Source organism: Talaromyces proteolyticus (assembly GCF_021365285.1).
Source record: "Talaromyces proteolyticus strain PMI_201 chromosome Unknown BGW36scaffold_3, whole genome shotgun sequence".
Taxonomy (NCBI): domain Eukaryota; kingdom Fungi; phylum Ascomycota; class Eurotiomycetes; order Eurotiales; family Trichocomaceae; genus Talaromyces; species Talaromyces proteolyticus.
In genome coordinates, this window is record NW_025764279.1 from 1,007,738 (window position 1) to 1,026,712 (window position 18,975).

The 18,975-nt window shown below is 47.1% G+C and overlaps 6 protein-coding genes across 6 annotated transcripts; 3 read left to right on the top strand and 3 right to left on the bottom strand.

Annotated features, from left to right (window-relative positions):
• Positions 1–461: 461 nt before the first annotated feature.
• On the bottom strand, positions 462–3,274 carry BGW36DRAFT_356008 (glycosyl hydrolase family 47-domain-containing protein; the record flags this gene model as incomplete). The annotated part of the gene is made up of 2 exons (XM_046213710.1): positions 462–2,088; positions 2,151–3,274. 2 exons carry the CDS (start codon positions 3,272–3,274, stop codon positions 462–464), a joined length of 2,751 nt encoding a protein of 916 aa, XP_046075236.1.
• Positions 3,275–4,026: 752 nt separating this feature from the next.
• Positions 4,027–7,387, bottom strand: BGW36DRAFT_336144 (putative autophagy protein Apg9). Its single transcript, XM_046212958.1, has 2 exons — positions 6,421–7,387; positions 4,027–6,361 (listed from the first exon to the last, which is right to left on the bottom strand). The coding sequence occupies exons 1-2, from the start codon at positions 7,134–7,136 to the stop codon at positions 4,222–4,224; spliced, it is 2,856 nt and encodes a 951-aa protein (XP_046075237.1). The 5' UTR covers positions 7,137–7,387; the 3' UTR covers positions 4,027–4,221.
• Positions 7,388–7,653: 266 nt separating this feature from the next.
• On the bottom strand, positions 7,654–9,778 carry BGW36DRAFT_404776 (amine oxidase; the record flags this gene model as incomplete). Its single annotated transcript, XM_046218945.1, has 7 exons — positions 9,499–9,778; positions 9,402–9,432; positions 9,203–9,340; positions 9,114–9,144; positions 9,035–9,054; positions 8,735–8,984; positions 7,654–8,669 (listed from the first exon to the last, which is right to left on the bottom strand). Exons 1-7 carry the CDS (start codon positions 9,609–9,611, stop codon positions 7,654–7,656), a joined length of 1,599 nt encoding a protein of 532 aa, XP_046075238.1. The 5' UTR covers positions 9,612–9,778.
• Positions 9,779–12,046: 2,268 nt separating this feature from the next.
• On the top strand, positions 12,047–15,870 carry BGW36DRAFT_394656 (putative GTPase activating protein; the record flags this gene model as incomplete). Its single annotated transcript, XM_046217939.1, has 2 exons — positions 12,047–14,903; positions 14,957–15,870. The coding sequence occupies 2 exons, from the start codon at positions 12,047–12,049 to the stop codon at positions 15,868–15,870; spliced, it is 3,771 nt and encodes a 1,256-aa protein (XP_046075239.1).
• A 127-nt stretch (positions 15,871–15,997) lies between these two features.
• On the top strand, positions 15,998–16,542 carry BGW36DRAFT_106809 (uncharacterized protein). The gene has a single exon (XM_046209207.1). It carries the CDS (start codon positions 16,125–16,127, stop codon positions 16,473–16,475), a length of 351 nt encoding a protein of 116 aa, XP_046075240.1. The 5' UTR covers positions 15,998–16,124; the 3' UTR covers positions 16,476–16,542.
• Positions 16,543–17,088: 546 nt separating this feature from the next.
• BGW36DRAFT_394657 (myosin-crossreactive antigen) lies at positions 17,089–18,809 on the top strand (the record flags this gene model as incomplete). Its single annotated transcript, XM_046217940.1, has 2 exons — positions 17,089–17,624; positions 17,744–18,809. 2 exons carry the CDS (start codon positions 17,089–17,091, stop codon positions 18,807–18,809), a joined length of 1,602 nt encoding a protein of 533 aa, XP_046075241.1.
• Positions 18,810–18,975: the final 166 nt, after the last annotated feature.

Here is an 18,975-nt window from a genome sequence, read left to right on the forward strand (position 1 = left end):
GGGGTGCGGCTGTGACGTTGCATGTTCTCACCGCCTGCAGCTTATCAGACAGATGACGCTCTGCCAAGCAATGCGCCTCAGATGAAGTAAGTATAATTACATGTTACTCGTTTCGTCTCAAAGTCGCTATTTGTTAACTTCTTATGAGAGCCTCTACCTCTAGTGTTCGATGTAGGTTATACAAATTCCAATCACATTTCCCAATATGTTTCACTTTATATACAATAAAACTAACCTTTCGTATATGTAGTACAAGCGGAGCTATATAAAGAGGTATGGAAAAAAGTCCGCTGAAAAAGAAAACATTAGTAGTTGTATGCCGAAAACTGTACACAATATCAAAATCTAGGCAACGTTTGACCAAGATTTATGCAGCCGGCCGCTTCATTGGATGTGCTTCCGTGTTGCTGTTCGCCTTTTGTTAGCATATGAAAGCTTACTACGAGTATAGAACTTAGAACTTACAGAACATATTCATCCAAGCTAACAACACTTGGATCGCTGAATAGTAGATAGAAATATTTCAAAGTTTCCGCCAGCCAGAAGGACTCCATTGAATCAGCTAAGGCGGGCGCCGAGCTTGTCACATCCGAGATGGCGGAGTGTGCGATGTCTGTTCGGCTCTGGCGGATGATTGCTTCGAACATTTTCCATCCTTTCTCCCTCCAATAGTCGTCCCCTGTGAGTCGGAACATGATGAATACGGACTCAATGGCCTCGGGACGCAGAATGTAATTTCGAGATTGAATCTTAGTCACTCCCTGTGGAAGCCGTTCCTCCTTGACCCTGTTAGCGACATAGTCTTCGTGTGAGACTATTGCAGGCCTAGGAGGAGCCTCAAAGCCTGGCAAATTATCGAATGGCTTGGATTGGCTAGCAGCGTCTACCTTTTCTTCCGCGCTCTTGACGTCGGCAAGGTGTGAATGCTCATCGTAGCCGTCAGCGCTATCGCGTTTCGTGATTTTCCCAATCTTCGAAGACTTTTCTTTCCCCTCACTCTTTGGCTCGGCTCCATGTATCGTAGGTGTCCGTACGATATCACCATTACTGGGCTTCCCCTGGTGCAGTTTTTGGTATGTTTCCTTCGCATTCTTCAGTTGGATTTGATACAGGTTTTCGGCTTGACTAATACGACTTTTTTCATAGGGATCCATCACTTCCAGATAAGCCGTTTCATTCCATGTGCAGGAAACAGGGTCTTCACATGGTAGCATCTCAAATGCCTCGGGCATGATACCCGTTGCCGTGGATTCATAAGCCCATACGCAGCCGTCAGTCAGTTTAGCCGCAATATCCATGTCTTTTTCCAACCCAAAGAGCTTCGCTCCCACTGCAAACATACCGCCAGCAAAACAGGTGAGATGAGTGCCTTCGTATGTGTTCTTGATACCCGCACCAAATTCATCATGGTCAGAAACCTCGGCGGTTGCTACGAAGCGGATATCTCTATCTTCCTTAATCATGGGCCGGAATAGAAGCTTGTCACGCACTGTCTTCATGGATATTTCGTAAAGTCGGCGGTATTGATCATTGACTCCTCCTAGAAGCATGTATTCCTTCGGTAAGTACTCATAGGTCGAATCTGATTGGCCACCAAGACCAAATCTATCGGATGTCGAATGGGGAGGAGACGCTAGTCCTTGCTCTTCACACTCTTTTTTCGGGAACGGAGTCGACGTGAGAGCCAAGGTAGTGTCTGTTCCATAATCTGCAGGCTGAGCATCTACTTCGAGACCACCATCGCGTTTCTCCATTGTTTTTGGGACGTTTACTCCCGGTGTAGCCTTTGCTTGTTTTACATTATTTTTGATGAGGTCCCCGCCAGTTTTCCCCTTCGAAGATGAGGCCTGGAGTTGAGAAGAGGCACCAGGCTTCTTACATCCAGAAGCATCCATGATCAATGGCCACATACCGGGGAGTCTGGTTTCTTTCTGTGAAACCTCAAGAGCGTTTGTAATATGTGCGATCGCATCATAGTACTTATCCTCTTTAGTCAACTGAGCCAAGCGAGTAAATTCAACCGACAAGGAACCGAGCTCTGCCATGACGACACGGGTACCAGCGCGATGAGGCTGAGATACATAATCCCTATGAGAGAATAAGTTAGCATTTTCTACCCGCGGTGATTAAGGAGAGTAGACGCAACGTACGGTGCCCAGTAATAATACGTGACTGGCATTCGGTTTGGTGTGTCGAATGCGCCGATCAAAACCTCGGCCAATTCAACTGCCTTGTCCAACAGGCCCGGATAATTTCCGCCAGATATGTCGTATGCGCCAATAAGGCCACCGAGGTATCGGATTACAGTTTCAAAAATAGGAATGTCCTTTCGAAAACTGGTAGTAAAGTCGATCTGTTTGACTTCGTCCACTGCTGCCGCAAACTCATCCTTCAAACCCATGATCCAAAGTGTATCCAAAGCATCAACAAGAGTGGCACCCCAGCCTGCAAATGGGTCACGGAAACCGCCACTGACAGGTCTGACTTCATCATGGCCAAGCGCATTTTCTTTATACCCCTTCCATGCATGCAGGAACTCGGCTTTGATTTCTGCAAGTCTCTGAGTACGCTTAATGGAGTCTGTCGATGATTCAGCTTTGGGGATTGCCTGAAGTTTAGGGAGTGTCTTTGGCTGGGCGGACGGAAGTTTGATGAGGTCGGATGCAGCAACGGGAAAATGTTCTGGGAGCTTTTTCCAGTGTGGACGTTGTAGATTGTTCACAGGAGCTTCTATATCAAGCCTTCCTTGGCCTGTAGCACCAAATTCTTCATCATCTTCGTCGCTAACGGCGACTCCCTCAGCCGCTGTCCCGCTATTCGGTTCATCGGACTTATCTGAATCGACTGTGTTTTGCACAGGAGTCGCAGTGTTCGCTTTTGGTTTATCGCTTCCGGGACGTCTGACGGGGCTGTCGTCGGTATCAGCGATCGTAGAGTCTTTGTTGTTGTTATTGTTATCGTTGTTGTTGACCGGAGGCCTTTTCAGGCCAGACTGCGCATCGGCCGGCTTTGGGGCTTCGATTCGACTATAGTCTGAATCGTCAGGGAAGGTACGAATATCATCATCTGAAAAGCTTGGTGGGTCATGGGAGAAGCCATGAGATGAAGACGAGTCGCCATTCCTATTCGGCGGCGGTATCTTCACCTCGGGGACTTTTGTGATGGGCTGTGTTGAATCAGACCAGTTTCGAGATCTTATGAAGTTGAGAAAAGCTAGAGCAAATATGATGCTGAAGACCAGGAAAAAGCGGTATCGGCGAGGAGTTCGAAGCATGGTCGCCAACTCAACTGCCCGTCTCAACGAGCGGGGACTGAAATTGGATGACGCGGATGGTATTTTATCGTGATGGTGTTGTCATGTGAAGCCGTTCGTTAACTCAATGGGCGCACTTCAACAGTAACGACGGCGGCTTGTGAAAAACCCGCACACACAGCTGCTATCGCGTGGTACCTGTGCAGCCTGCATTGGAAACAGTAAGAAAACAACGAATAAAGGACAGCAGTGCAGGTGCAGCTAAATCGTCGAAATAGCAGAGAGAGGGGGGAGCAAAAATGCGAGCGCTTACCTAGGTCCTAGGGGAACGCCGAGGACCAGCCAGGGCTTGCCCAATGGCCAATGCCCAGAGCCGCTTGCAGTGTTCGGCGTACTATGGTAGTAACGAGCAATGAGCCCCACAGCAGCGAATGCAGCAGAGACAGACCACCTGGCTTGTTGAGATGTCAAAGAGCCAGCTAGAATCAGTGCCGCGATAGCAATACGAATGATGGTGATAATGGCAATGATAACAATGACGTGAGGAAGAAAGAACAAGCATGGATCGTCCCTGAGGCTGTGGAAGTGTGGGAGACGGCTCCCCCGCGTGGAGCCAGCCAATCACAGCGGGGGCTCCGGCGTCGGCCACCGCGGAGCCACATGACCAACCTTATAATCGCATCGCGTTCTAGATTCTGCTAGGATCCTGCTAATGCCAGCTAGTTAAATAACTGGTTGCTGCTCTGTTAGCGATGGCCTCGGATAGGAGCCTCGTTAAATTTTTATGCTACTCTTTGTCATGTGAATCTTGATTCCCATTAATAGCGTTGCATTCTTATTCCAAAGGATTAAATGCACGCTAATCTATGCTTCTCAGAAACGGTCGTTCCAGCCGGAGGAATAATAGCTCTATCGATACTAATAAAACATGCGCACAACTAAGATAAGAAGTAGAGCAACCTCTTAGCTCATATACCGACTGTTCCCCCGCCTGCCCTGCTTTCGTTGTTGACCTTTTGGAATTGCTGGAGCAAGCCCAGGACACCGCCGGGGCCGTTGACTACAGCTTCCACCTCGTCTCCTTCTTCTACACTATCGTCGTCATCCGCCTCCCCGGCGAGATTGATGCGCCAAGACCCCTCAAGGTTATTGTCACTGGTGGCGACTGCTCCAGTAGAATCCTCGCCAACTTGGCCAGATTGGGCTACACGGTCTTTGGAAGAACTAGGACCGTCGGCAATGGACAACTCTTTGGCTTCTCCCGTAACATCATTGGACGTAGCAGCTTGATGATATTGACGGGAACGTGGTTGATTACCCACCCTATTTGTTGAACGGAGTGCTGATGCGGACGGCTGGTGATGTGGATCGAGGAGCATTGAGTGAAGAGGAGAGCCGGGAGCTGGGGGGCCTCCGAATCGAGATGCGCGCATCGTAGGGTAATGATTCAACGGCCCAGTCGCTGGTGACTGGCGGATTTGTGTCTGATCGTACCGTTCTGGACGGGGAGTTGCGTCGGCTGGAAGTGCTGAGCCAAGCGCAGGAAACGATGGAGGAGGATGGAATCGTCTTCGTGTCCCAGGACCTGCACCAGCGCGAGGGTTTGCACCGTAGCTATCTAAAAATCCATAGTACGAAGCCAGCATTTTTCCGTCTTTGGTTGAAAAATAATCATCACGTAGGTCCCGCGCAGGGCGATTATGATGGATATCACGGTTTTCGACGTTGGCATTTGTGCCCTTTTTGAAATCAAAAACTGCAAAAGAGCAGACATAGCCCAGCCCGTCTACATGGACGGTAAATTCCCGAAAAAAATCAATCAGGCGATCGCTGCATTTGGGAAGGCTGAACCAGAGAACAAATGGTGTAAAAATCATGCTTAAAATCTCTTCCAGGAATATAACAATCTTCATCTGATACAGCATGGCAAATTCTTGTCTCACTTCATCGCTATGCAAACGTCCTGTCCAGTGTGCAGGACGATAATGTGTGAAGTCTGTCACTTCGATGAGTGCAAATTCAGGATCAAAAACATCTGTTTCCTCAGGCACCAGCCCACGGGCAACTGCCCATACACTGCCGAATATTCCAAGGTAAAAGAGAACAGTACGACCAGGTGTAATCTCAAATCCCAGAAATAGCTCTGGATCCAGTAGAGATGCCAGTGCCAGAACTGACGCAAGTGCTCCTGCAATGAATGCTACAAATCGTGAGATCTGTACAGTTTTATCCTTAGGAAATTGGTCCACATATCGGCTCGCAAAAGGATACGACATATTAATTCGGCGTTGGAAAAGATGCCAAAGTTCATTGAACTCGCGGAATTTCCACTCGGCGAGGGGTGTGTACTGCCGCGATCCAATTTGCGACGGGTTCTTCTGGTATTCATTGAAATACCTGAAAAAGTAGTGCATCATGAAATAAACGACGATGAAAGGAGCCACGAATATGTTCATTATGCCCGCAAAAACGAAACGTCTTCTTAATCCTTCACTCAAGGCTCTTCGATGCGTGTCTTTGAGGAAAAGCGGCCGCACTTGGCCTTGTTCATTGAAAACATAGTCCAAAATACACAGATTCAAGTTCCACTCTAGAGTGCGAGAGAAGAGCTGTCGGTTTCGGAGGAACGGTACTGGGAGAGTGAGATCAAGGATATCCTTGTTGAATAGAGCTATCAGGTAATTCTCTTTCCGCATGAGTCGATTAGCTATATCATGTGCATCCATGCGCTGCTTGGATTGGCTACCCATGAATCTGCGATGCCTGGCGGGTATTGCCGCAGCTGTGGCTGGATTGGAATCCCTCAGAGTCATTAATCGACTGACAACTTCTTGCCAGGATATTGTTTGTATTTCGGGGTCAGAGATATTTAGTAGATATAAGTAGAAGTCGTGCATTTGTCGGAGCCTCCGAACGTCTAGTACGTATTGGATGAATTTGCCGATCCAGAAAAAAGTGAACAACCAAAGAAGTAATGTTGTCGACGTAGAAATCTTGGTCATGCATCTCGGAACCAATATCTTATCCAAGGACTCGCTATTTGGGATAGCACTGTAGTTGACGCAACTTGACAAGAAAGTCGTGAAACCGACAACAAATGCGAGTGTCCTAAATCCGATTAGTTGTTAATTCAGTACTTCCAGGGGTTTCAATTTTGAAGCTCATACAGTAAGTTAAGTGTGCGGCTCAGTAAAATACACCAGATACCGTTTCCAAGGTAGTAAATGTATACATCCTTCAAGAAGTTGTCCAGGTTCTCCACATTCGCCCACCTCCACATAGCCTTATCCTTAGGACTTGCAGATGCCATGCCTGACAGTCCACCTGTCCGTCGTGCTCGGGAAAGAATAGGCGCCGGCAAAAAGGAAACATGATCCTGTGGATCTCGTCCAGTCCTCCATTGGTCTCGCGAAATCAGAGGTGATGGTCGGTCATCTGGAAAACGGTTGTGATCATCGTCGATATGATGAGGTGGGGGTGCTGGAGGCTTTGGTAGATCCTCCATATCATTACCTTCCACTAGCAAAGATGCAGGGACGTCATCGTCTCCCTCATCAGCTTCGAGGATTCCTCGCGGAGAGTGCATCCAACGGGGTCGCGAAGGACCAGCACCGCTTCCCGTTTTCCTAGAATGAATGTTGGATGATTTCTTATGGGGTCTTTGCCCCAGAAACGCCGTGCTATGCGTTGTTACCTGGCTGTCTGCAGCATCTTCGAGGTTGTAACTGTGTAGCGATTCTCGGAGGTTCTCTTCGTCTAGAGCCATGGCAGCGCGCTCTTCGGTATCCGATATCGAAGCCTCGTCGTCGTTCCTGATGGCTTCGTAGATGGAAGGCGAGCCCGTCGAAGGGAGCAGCCGTGATAATATATTAGAGTTCATCATGGCCGGTTATAGGACGTCGTACCGATCGCCAGTTCCTTTCACTTTCATGGCGGCAGTCACGCTGGTGGTGTTGCCATAGGTAGCTTCACCAACGCGAAGATGAAGATGACAACTGAATAATGCGACAGGAGATCACAAGAGCCCACAAACCACAATGTGACCTAACTTCATTCCCTCGTGATTAATGCCTAGCTGTACAGGCTGAAGTACTGTTGTCGCGCATGACGCAGCTTGGCACGTGCCCTAGGCACGTGATCTTCTCCGATAAGATAAGGCGCTCTCCTATTCAAAGTCCACTACTTCGATATGATCATTCAATGTTGCTGTGACGAGCTTTCGAAGATACGTTTACTATCGATTGATGTAGTGCTGATAAGATCCTGACCATATTATATTGTACCCCATTCATATACGGATTATACGCCCTATAATATTCGACAGATACATTTTTGCGACAGTTATAAACATATTCCAGACCGCAGACGACATACGTATGGTGGGCTTTGAGTTATTGCAGTTAGTCGCTGTTATTGTCAATGAACGAGCTAATCGGCCACCCGTTCAAAACCCCATAATCTGCCAGAGGGCTTGGTCCGTGTAAGACTTCGTAATGCTTGCGAATGGAGCAACCTTTCGCACTCGAGCCAGAACTCGAATCGCAAGTCTTATTCTTTAGAAGCGCCGCAATGCTAGATCCAGAATCAAGACCTTCAAACCAAGCCCCATGCAAGAATCCGAAAAACTCGGCACTCAGAGCTTCTCCCGCGAACCACAACCTATCGACATTGGCGCGGAGATTCTCATGCATTTCAAGAGAAGTGGACGGCGGCCAATTCGAATAGCTTCCATGAGCCCAGGGTGTCGTAGTCCAACGGGGGTACATAAATGCAATGGGGTCGGGGACGGTAATGTTGGGGAACATCTGTCTCAGCACAGCCATCACTTCACCTTTTGTCTCTTCGTCTGATTGGTTCTCGACTCGGTAAGATTCTCGATGTACAACGGTGACAAATATGATGTTCGATCCCGGCAAGAATCCCGGAGTTGAAAGAGACTGCCACACGGGATAGTAACCTCGGCTTGTCGGTGAGGCATAGAGGAAATATTGTGTATCTTCGGGCCAAAAGGTTTCGTTGAACTGTAAAAAGATCTTGGTGTATGTACCCATCGCAAACTTTTGTATCGCTGTCTCCTTCCAGTCAGGTAATTGGGGAGAAAAATTCACAACGTCGTTCTGAAGAACCCCAAGAGAAAAAGTGCAGATTGCGTACTCGGCATCGATGCAACTACCATCATGATTATGTATTGTTACTCCATCTGTGGAATAACTGATATTTGTTACCTGCGTCCTGAGTAGAAGACGGGGGTCATTAGGTTTTAGATATGCCGAGGCCTCGTGTTTGAAGATGGTGCTGAAACCGCGCTGATCAAAGACGAAGTTGTTGGCGTCGCTAAAATAGTTGAATGTCACATTGTTGCCAGCGACTCCAAACACAAGTGAGCTTTCTTCGGGCGAGTAGGCACTTTCCCAGTCTATAAAGGTAAACTCAATATGAAATTTTCTCTCGAAGTAATTTTCAAAAAAGTGGCAAACATACCCCATTCCCACCATTCAACAGCCTGTGCCGCCATGTTCTGTTTGGGTTTCCACCCAGCAAGCGAAAGTCCAGTGCGCGCAGTCTGATCTTGCAAATTATGAAGAAGGATTTCTCCAGAATTGTCACCCATGATGGTATCTGCATTGTCGTAAACATCCAGTAAGTCACTGAAATCCGTAAACCCAGTTTCATTATAAGTGAGTATGGAGCTGTAGTTTGAATACGTGTTTGTTAGGTTATATTTTTGGGCCTAGAATATTAGCCCACCAGACATGATTGTCCTAGAATTAGTAAACGTACCATTGTCCATATGGGATTTTCTAGTAAGTAGTAATCAGCATCGATCACTTCTTATGAGAGTGGGAAAGAGGGAGCTTACGTGGTCCACCAGAAACTCCAAGCCCTTGAACCTGTTGAGGCAGTCAGTAATCTTTCAACTCCTCCTACTCGTTCTCTAGAGACACCCACCCAGTTTGCGCCTAGTTCCACAACATATGGTGTTCCATCACTCTTTTTTCCAAAGGTGGTATGCTTTGCACGTCCTCCGATATCATCCTGATACTCAATAATGAGAAAATCAGTTATGGACGCGTTCGACAAAGCTTTCTGCGGATGGATTAGTATCTATTATATCTCAGCTCATGATTCAAGCCATGTGATTGCTCACACCAGCAGCTACACCGGCAGCTCCACCGCCTCTGCAACCCATTCGTTAGCATGACAATTGACACTGCTTGAGGATGCGGTAAACATGATAGACTGACAAAATTGCAACGCTTGTTTTTCTGCATGTAGATGGGGCCTCAATGTCGGCAGTGGCTATTACATAGGAATGCAGACTAGTCAGACCGAGGACCAGGTAGTTGGAAAGTATCATCCTAACGAGAATTCACACTGCACTTTGTCGATACGTTGAGGCAATCAAGGGATGGAATCTCTGGAGGCGATTTCAATTAGATTTATACATTTTCAGACGGCATATCTATATGCTTCATAATGGAGCCAAGTCAAATAATACACAAAACAAGACAAGATGTGCACAGCAAAGTAACCTAAACAAGCCCATAGTAGAAGGTGCATGCGACGCGATAACGTCCGATCGAGATACAGCTACTGTGGGGCAAGGTACATGTGATTGGCTGAGCGTGCCGGAGCAGGTCAGATCTCAGATTCTGATTGGTTGAATCCCCGAAAGCAGGGCAGTTTATAAAGATATCATCCATGGGGTGATCACAGATGCAGTACGCACTATTTGCTTCTCACTGTGAAATGTGAACTATTACGAAACAGAGAAGTTGTGGGTATGTGGTTGAATCGATCCTGAGCAAATCATAAGCCGAGACATACTCACCATATCAGCTTCCATTGCTGCTACTGCCCATTGTTTCAATCAGACCAAGAGAAGGGAAAATGCCCTAGCAATATACCACATACGCAAATCCTAAATAACAATGTCTAAGCCGTCCGCTCACTGTGGATTCCCACCCACGCATAGTCGCATACTGGCCAGAAGATGATAATTTTTTGGTTAATGATAATATTGGCCTGGCATAGGGTACACCCGAGAGTCCAAATCTGGCATTGTTGTTGCCTTAGGCTGCCAGCGCCTAGCTTGGCGGCTTTGGTGCTTTCTTTCTAGACTGATCAATCAGGTTTCTGCTCCTCCTGCTGTGATGTATTAACTATTATCTCCACCAGAGACTGCCCTTCGAAGCCCTTTAATACGCCAAGATGCACGATGGTATGCTTCTTCTGCAGCTAGGGACCCCATTTGGACCAGCCGCATAGTCGGAGACAATCAGAGCCAGTTCGGTAGGTGTCAGCACCAATATGCGGCATTATTAATGCATTGGTCTTAGCCAGATTCATATTTCTGAAGAGCGTGGTCTTGGATATGTGGGAGTAGTTATGTACGAAGATATTATTAATATGCTCGAATAGGCTAAGGAAAAAGGGCAGCGAGAGTCGAGAGTCCAGAGTCATGAATCATGAATCATGATAGGAAGATCATCGCCCACCGCCTCGCTCCTTGGCCCCATTTACTGGCATCTACCATGTTAAGTCCGCGGCAGTCGTCCACTCCAGGCTCTAGATGCCCGTTGACTGACTAGCAGACGGTGTTCTAGCTGCAAGCCTGCAGGGATCTCATAAACGCCATTGCAGCGAGTATTAGTATGATATTTTACTGGGCATGGGGCCAACTTCCGCCGATGCCGACCAGTAGTCTCGTCCGAAAGTGGTGCATCAGTGGCGAATAACCTGGCATCCCAAGTTTGAGCTGCGACATCGCAGGTTCGATTACCATCATCATGTCGCTGGCAATCCGGGTGCCTGCGAGTAATTGCTTCGCCCAGTCTAATCGCCAGGCCCGGCGGCATCAGCGCGGCATCAGCGCGGCTCAAGTTTGGACATGTCGCGGTGTAGGAATAATTAGTAACCTGATATTGACGACGTGAGAAGAAGAATAATAATCGTAATAAATTGGCTCCCGAATGGCGGTCGTGAAATTAGCCGTATCGCTTGGCAGCATAACAACAATCATAATGGAAGAAGACGCAGGAGCAAGCATAATAGTTAATTAATAGCCCGCGTCGACGACACTAAGAGCAACTCCCGCACCAATTCTCCTATCTCTTCCCACAGAACACCCATTCCCCAGGGCCTGGACACCACCCGCAGACACTACAATCTCTTCAAGTTTCCTTTTATTTGTCTGTCTTTATATATATGAATATACATTCACCTCCATACATGCGCTCATAGACCCGCGTGGCTTGCCCTGCGATACCCGGTGTGCGATCGTGCTGGAACTTGGCGTCGACTCCTCCCCTCCCCCCACCCGTGCAAAACCCATACCATTACTTGTCACCGTGCGAAGAACCCCCTGCGCGGCCTTTCCCCCAAGTGCCGGCGCCTGATCCTGCAATTGTCGGCCTTACGATCTCTGTTGAAGTCAAATCTGATATCTAACTTAATCTTGCAACGCCCGACTGCTGTTGATGCACATAGTGGGTTCGCACTGACATCGGCGACAGTGGTGACCTAAAAGCACCCGCCGAGCCATCTTCGACCCTCTCGCACAAGGAGGGACATCGAACCCCCAGTCACTATCACCGGCGGCTTTCATACTGGTCAATGCATAACTTTCGACCTCCATGTGTTCCGGTAGCAACCCAGCGTTCATAGGCACTCCTCCACTTTTTGGGACCGGCAGGCTCAGGTCGGCTACTATATGCGAATTCGAATTTCATCAAGGTCTGGATATTACCGCTGCGCCAAGAAGATACAGGTTGATAACAAGGAGTGGGAAAGATGGACCAAGAACGCTCCAATGGGTTTCGGCGAAACTCAACCCATCAAGGGATTTATAGTCGTCCCGTTGAGCGACGACCAAGTAAAAAGTCATCATCCAAAGACCGTCACGGGATGGTCTATCCGGATAGTTTTCAACAGACGACTATCAGGACTGTAACACCAGATTCGGTCTCCGACACCGGCAATCACTCGTCCTTGTCAGAACCCGACCAACTATCTACCAGCGCCGCTGCTTCTCCCCGCTCGACTGTCCGATCGAAGAACGTTGAATGGGACCGCCGGCGGGAATTTAGCCCATATCACTCTGCCGGCGATGAAGATGATCTACCACCCGAGGCAAAAGGACAACGCGTCCGGTCGAGGACGACTACCTTGGATGAACAGAGGAGCGAGATATCCCCCAACTTTCTGTCGCGAACTAGAAACCGCCTCAACTCCATTAACACATCAACAACACCCCTCAATACTAAAGTATCGGAGGAATCAGTAGGGTCAATAGGCTATCCTTCCATCATCCAATCGCCAACCTATTCAGGTCCACCTGGTGGTCGACAACGCTTGACTAGAGCCGCTGCCCCAGGCGGTGCTGGGCTGATCACGGGAGTATCTAAAAATCCGGCCGCCTTTTTGTCCCCTCTGTCTAATGCCGACTCAACCAAGATACTCCAGTTGATGAAGTCAACATGTGGAAGGATGCACGGCATTCTTTCCTTTAGAACTGCCACAAACGCGCAATGGACGTCCGGTTACTGCGCAATCAATGTGGCGACAGGTAGCTTGATATACCAAGCTAAAGGAGAAGTCGCCCTGGCGAAAACTCTTATTCCCGACCTCCGTGGATGCCATGTTCGCACTCTTTTCGACACTGATCTTCAATCGACGTATTTAAGTGTCTCAACGTTTACGTCTGGTCTAGGTATCCAGCTCAAACCTCACGTCAACGAGACTTTCGACTCCTGGCTTGCAGCACTGTTGTGTTGGCAGCCAATTCGCCCCAAAGGTGTGCAGAATAAAAGAACAAAGCCTCAGTCGGTGACGATTGGCGATCGGCGTCTTGTTGATCGCCGGAGAAATTCCGAGAGTGCTGTGCAGAAGGATGCTGCTATTATCAAGGTTGGAAAGATGCTATTATGGGAAAAGCCTAGCGTCTCTGGTGCACGCCCGGAACCCGCATGGAAGGTGTCGACATATCGGCAGCAAAAATTACACTCCCCAGCATGGCAAAGAGTGAGCTGTACGTTGCAGGAGAATGGTTATTTCAAATTGTACACGGAAACTGACGCGAACGTTCTCGCCGTAATCCAACTATCGCAATTGTCCCGTTGCTCGGTGCAACAGCTTGATGCGTCGGTCTTGGGTGACGAGTACTGCATTGCGATTTACCCTCAATATGCTGCAATATCTGTATCAGAGTCTGCTTCGCGTCCTATTTTCCTCTCCCTAGAAAGCCGGGTACTCTTTGAGGTGTGGTTTGTATTACTACGAGCCTTCACCATTCCCGAGCTATATGGACCTGAAAATGCAATTTCCGATGACCCAAGCCGTCCACAATACCCAGTGAACCCACTCCCAACCTCAACCTCAACAACAGATATGTTTCGAATCGAAAGATTATTGTCAGTACGAATCACCGAGGCTAGACTGACGAATGCTAGCAACAAAGAGAAAGAGCCATCAATAAGTAAAGCTCAGTCCAAATCCGCCGAAAAGAGCGCCCCCAGTGATTATTATGCCGAGGTCCTTCTGGATGGAGAAATCAGGGCTAAAACAGCAGTGAAGGAGAAGACCTCTACTCCTTTCTGGAGGGAAGACTTTACTTTTAACGATTTGCCCCCGATCCTTTCCAATGTCTCCGTTCTACTGAAGACGCTTAATCCCGTACAAAAGGATTGGACACTCATTGCTCATGGACCCTATACATTGGATGCTCAACTAAACCCTATGTCTATTCTGGATGATCTTGAGGTAGCGTCACATGATGCTACATGCGGACGGGTTGACCTCCGGCTAGATGAACTTGAATCAGGAGTTGACCATGAAAAATGGTGGCCTATCATTGACGACAGGGACCAACAAGTTGGAGAAATGTACATGAAGGTCCAATTAGACGAGACAATCGTTTTAATGTCGCATGAATATGAGCCTATGTCCGAGCTCCTTCACGCATTTCCAAATAACCTGACGATAAACATGGTACATGTTTTGCCAACAGAACTCAGCAGACTTTCTGAGCTCTTACTCAACATCTTCCAGGTATCAGGACAGGCTCCAGAGTGGATAGCGGCTCTAGTCGAGGATGAAATCGACGGTTTCGGCAAAGACCAAACTACCAATGTCCATCATAGATTTAGGTACACCGCAAGACTACACTCCAACGATTCAAAGGAGTCTGGGCATGATCGGGAGGTAATCGTGAGAGATCTTGGACGTTCAGCGACCATCGAAGCCAATTTACTCTTCAGAGGCAACTCTTTACTAACCAAAGCTCTTGATATGCATATGAGACGTCTTGGAAAGGAATACCTGGAGGAAACTATTGGAGAGCGAGTTCGTGATCTAGATGAAAGTGATCCTGACTGTGAAGTTGATCCCATGCGCACACGACCTGAAGACTTGGATCGCAATTGGAGAAATCTTATCGGTCTAACTAGCCTTTTCTGGAAATCCATTGCTGGATCTGCTTCTAGGTGTCCCTCTGAACTTCGGCGTATCTTCAGACACGTTAGAGCCTGTGCCGAGGATCGCTATGGCGACTTTTTGCGCTCCGTCACTTACAGCAGTGTATCAGGTTTTCTATTCCTGCGGTTTTTCTGTCCTGCAATTCTAAATCCCAAGTTATTCGGTTTGATGAAAGGTTTGTTCTATCAACGTCTAGCATTGTCAACTTTGGGCTAATGAGATGAATAGAACATCCACGTCCTCGCGCTCAACGTACTTTGACTCTTATCGCCAAGGCTCTGCAAGGCCTCGCAAATATGACTACTTTCGGTGGCAAAGAGCCATGGATGGAGCCCATGAACAAATTCCTTCTCATGAATCGCTCAGCTTTCAAGGAATTCGTAGATACGATTTGCTCCATTCCAGCCGAACGACCCGCACAAATAGTCACGCCTCAATATGCCACACCAATACAAATTCTGGGGCGATTACCTGTGACATCTAGAGAAGGATTTCCTAGTCTACCTTTCCTTATCGATCATGCGAGGAGTTTTGCCGCGCTTATCAAACTTTGGTTACGAAGTGCTCCAAGCAGGCTAAACGAATTGGAAGAGCTGGATCCAAATATTGCTAGGTTCAACACTCTAGCGCTAGAACTCCAGCAACGGACGAGAGAGTGTTTTGGTAAGGCTGAGCAGGCTGAACGACCCAACGGAACCCTTGAAGTCAAATGGGAGGAACTTGTTGAATCGATGGATCGGTCAACTTCATTTTACGATGATGATTCCAAACCAACTACTCCTGCCACGGAGACACCACTCACTGCCTCTGCTGTTGTCTCGAGCCATCGCAACTCTGTTGGTTACTTTGCGACAAGGCCTGTTTTGCCACGCAGGTCGACCGATACCGGTGGAGAAGACGACGAGGATACCCCTCCCAGTTCTTCCTCAGCGACGTGGGAACAACAGCGTCTACCATTCACATTAGCAAAGCCGTCAGATTTACGTGAGAGTGCCGCGAATTCTCAGAACTCATCACAGTACTCACTCGACGAACCAGAACACGCCAGAAGTAGACAATCAACAATTGGACGAGAAACATCAAGCAAACTACGACTTTTGGACTTTGTGCCAGGGCCGTCAAGACGCAAGAATAAAGATTAAACTCGATACTCCCATCAATCTTTCAACCGGAGAATAATATTTCTGTACAACTGAATAAGCACCCTTACGAATTTCTTTATTCAACGTTTGGCGAAATGAGCATGATATACTCGTGAGCTTTACCTAATTATTACCGTTTGCTGAGCAACAAGCCTAATATAATCATGGTTCAGCCTCATCCACAGTTTTTAGGCATATTATTGATTTCACACCATGCCATGAAAGGCTTAATACTGTGATTTACATCCACGATAATGACAGCCAATATCCTCGAAGTTCTCAACGTCTACAACCCCTTGGATTATTTGAAGACTTTCTTACCCCCAAGCGCTTTGTTACCTTTTTGCATGCATTTGATTTGGTGTTGGATACCCTCTCCTAAATTTCTTCTTCTATCTCTCTTACGAAGCGTGTTTCCTACCCGTTTTTTTGTTTCCTCCATTGCGTACAGACCCCATGGCTGGATACTGAAACGAGCCTTTTCTTGGTTCTGGGTTGGTTATGTTTGGAACCATTTTGGTTGCGCTTTCCTCATGTATGTCGAAAAAAGATCTACTACAACATTAGACATATACATAGGGATGTTGGGCTGTATGGGTATATAGGAGATACGCTCATTGCGAGCTCAAAATAATACAAAAAGTGTCCAGAGTCAATATGGGGTCTATTAATTAATCTCACTATATCCCTAAATCGATGATACATGAATTGTATGTATATTATCAGTAATCTACCATGACTCATTTCTTGTCGCCACAACCGCCTATTGGTTCCAAAGTGTAGTGGTAAGCACGCTGGTGCTCGTATAATGTCCAGAAACATGACGATAAACATACTGATCTTTATTGTAGGATTTTGACGATTTTGACTCGTGAATTCCAGAGACCCGGGAGACTCCCGGTGGAACCTCAGAAGACGATTTTTTGTGCCTGCTTATCTTTTTGGATGTTGATTGCGGTTTGATAACTCAAGCAATATGAAATGCATGATACTAATTTTGCTCAGTAGGTAAACAGCTGTGTAAAGCGCGTCCCTTGATTGGAGGTTCCGGATTCGGATACATTCCCACATCGTATGACCTCTCCAACCTTCAACAATTCAAGATGCAAGTCAATGCGTCATAGACATAGGAGATCCTACATGGCATATAATCCTTCATTATTGTCACTTGTCTCGTAATAGTATCGTTTCACATGATATTCATCATACAACGCAGATATGCAAGGCGCTGGATTGAAGAAAGACCCTCGCACAACTAAGTGCTTCATAGTCGGAGGCGGAATTGGATGTCTCTCTGCCATAGTTCGTCTGGTAGAGCTAGGTGTACCGGGTCCTAACATACATTTCATCGAACTCTATGGAGACCAAAATCACACTGCCAATGCGTTTGGCAACCCTGTAGATGGCTACACCGTTCATGCTGGACTCCAACCCTACTACCATGACCCTTGTGTGGAAGATCTCCTCAAGCTTGTCCCTGATGTTTCAAAACAAGGTAGATCTCTGAACGATATCATCAAGGACGACGCACGGAGGGCGCATGGCCTGCCGAAGGCTTCGACGCGTCTTCTTGCGGGAGCAAGTCCCAAACCTACGAGAGTTGACACCAAACGGCTTCACCTTAGGCTACAGGATCGATTAACTATATTCAGATTTATGCTCGAAGATGAAAGCACTCTTGGCGATAAAGCCGTCAGAGAGGTTTTCGATTCCGAGTTTTTCTCTTCTAACTTTTGGATATTCTGGTCGACCACGTATGTTCTACACTCTTATGCACAACCGAGAACTGGCTCTTTTTATTCGCTTCATCGCTGTTGTTTAATTTCTGTTCTCATTTCGTGTGAGTGGTATAGATTCTGACAGATAAACATAGATTCGCGATGCAGCCCTGGCATAGTGCTGAAGAATTCCGACGACATTTGTGCAAATATCTACATGGAATTCAAAGCTTGAATGATTCAAACATCTTCCGTCGGACTCAATATACTCTACATACCTCGATCATCAAACCAATCGAAGAATTTGTTCTTAGCAAAGGTGTCAATGTTTGGCAACAAGCTGAACCCAAGCTTATCAGCACAAGTTCTTCTAACGGTACCACAAGCGTTATCGGGATCGAATTCCTGTCAAAAAATGACGGGAATGTATCTCTCCCTATTTGCCCAGAAGATATCTTTATCGCCAACCCGGGCCCTATCAGATCAAACGTTTCGCTAGGGTCTAATTCCCAACATCCGAAGCCACTTGGACTAATGATGGAAGATGCGCAGAATTCGGATTGGTCTTTCTGGTTCGAGCTATCCAAAAAGAGTCCTGAATTTGGGAATCCTTCCAATTTCTGTTCTCGGATTGGAGAATCTAAACTAGTGACATTTACTGTTACTCTTAGCGACTCCCCTTTCTTTGACTTGTACACTGAATTAACACATAATAAGCCCGGGTCAGGATCCTTTGTGACATTGGTCGATAGCAACTGGTGCATAACTATCAATGTCCCTCAACAGCCCATATTCTCAAATCAACCCTCGAATGTTCAAATTTTCTGGGGCTATGGGCTAGACTCACAAAATGATGGAAATATTGTTCAGAAGCCCATGTATAATTGCACGGGTGAAGAGATTATGAAGGAGCTACTATGGCATCTGCAGTTACCCGGTGACGATATTCTCAAAACCTCGATTACTATTCCCTGCCTCTCTCCGTATGCCACATCTGCTATGCTCACAAGGAAGCAAGGTGACCGCCCGGGTGTTATTCCTTCGGGAACAACTAATGTTGCATTAGTGGGACAATTCGTCGAGATACCGGGTGAAACAACATTCAGTATGGAATATAGCGTACTGAGCGCAGAGATAGCCGTCTCCCGATTGATGGGCGAAAAGGAACCCAGGAGATCCAGAAAAAATAGTCTCCTTGAGGCTTTTGATGTACTATCTTAATTGTGTATAATGCAGCACTCATATGATAGTGAAACTTTCAGGTTTTGAGACCGTATAATCAATTCATAGCTGTATAAATTAATAAAATATAGAATACAGAGGATTATTTTAGTACAAACTAGCAGACTCTAGTTATACGCGCATTCAAAAAGAAATTTGAAGCTTA

Excerpts from the sequence above, each read along its gene's own strand:
- BGW36DRAFT_336144 (XM_046212958.1), bottom strand. The coding sequence starts at position 7,136 with ATGATGAACTCTAATATATTATCACGGCTGCTCCCTTCGACGGGCTCG. Across the intron at positions 6,362-6,420 it reads AGCCGCACACTTAACTTACT|GACACTCGCATTTGTTGTCG; the intron begins GTATGAGCTTCA and ends AATCGGATTTAG.
- BGW36DRAFT_106809 (XM_046209207.1), top strand. The coding sequence starts at position 16,125 with ATGACAGCCAATATCCTCGAAGTTCTCAACGTCTACAACCCCTTGGAT.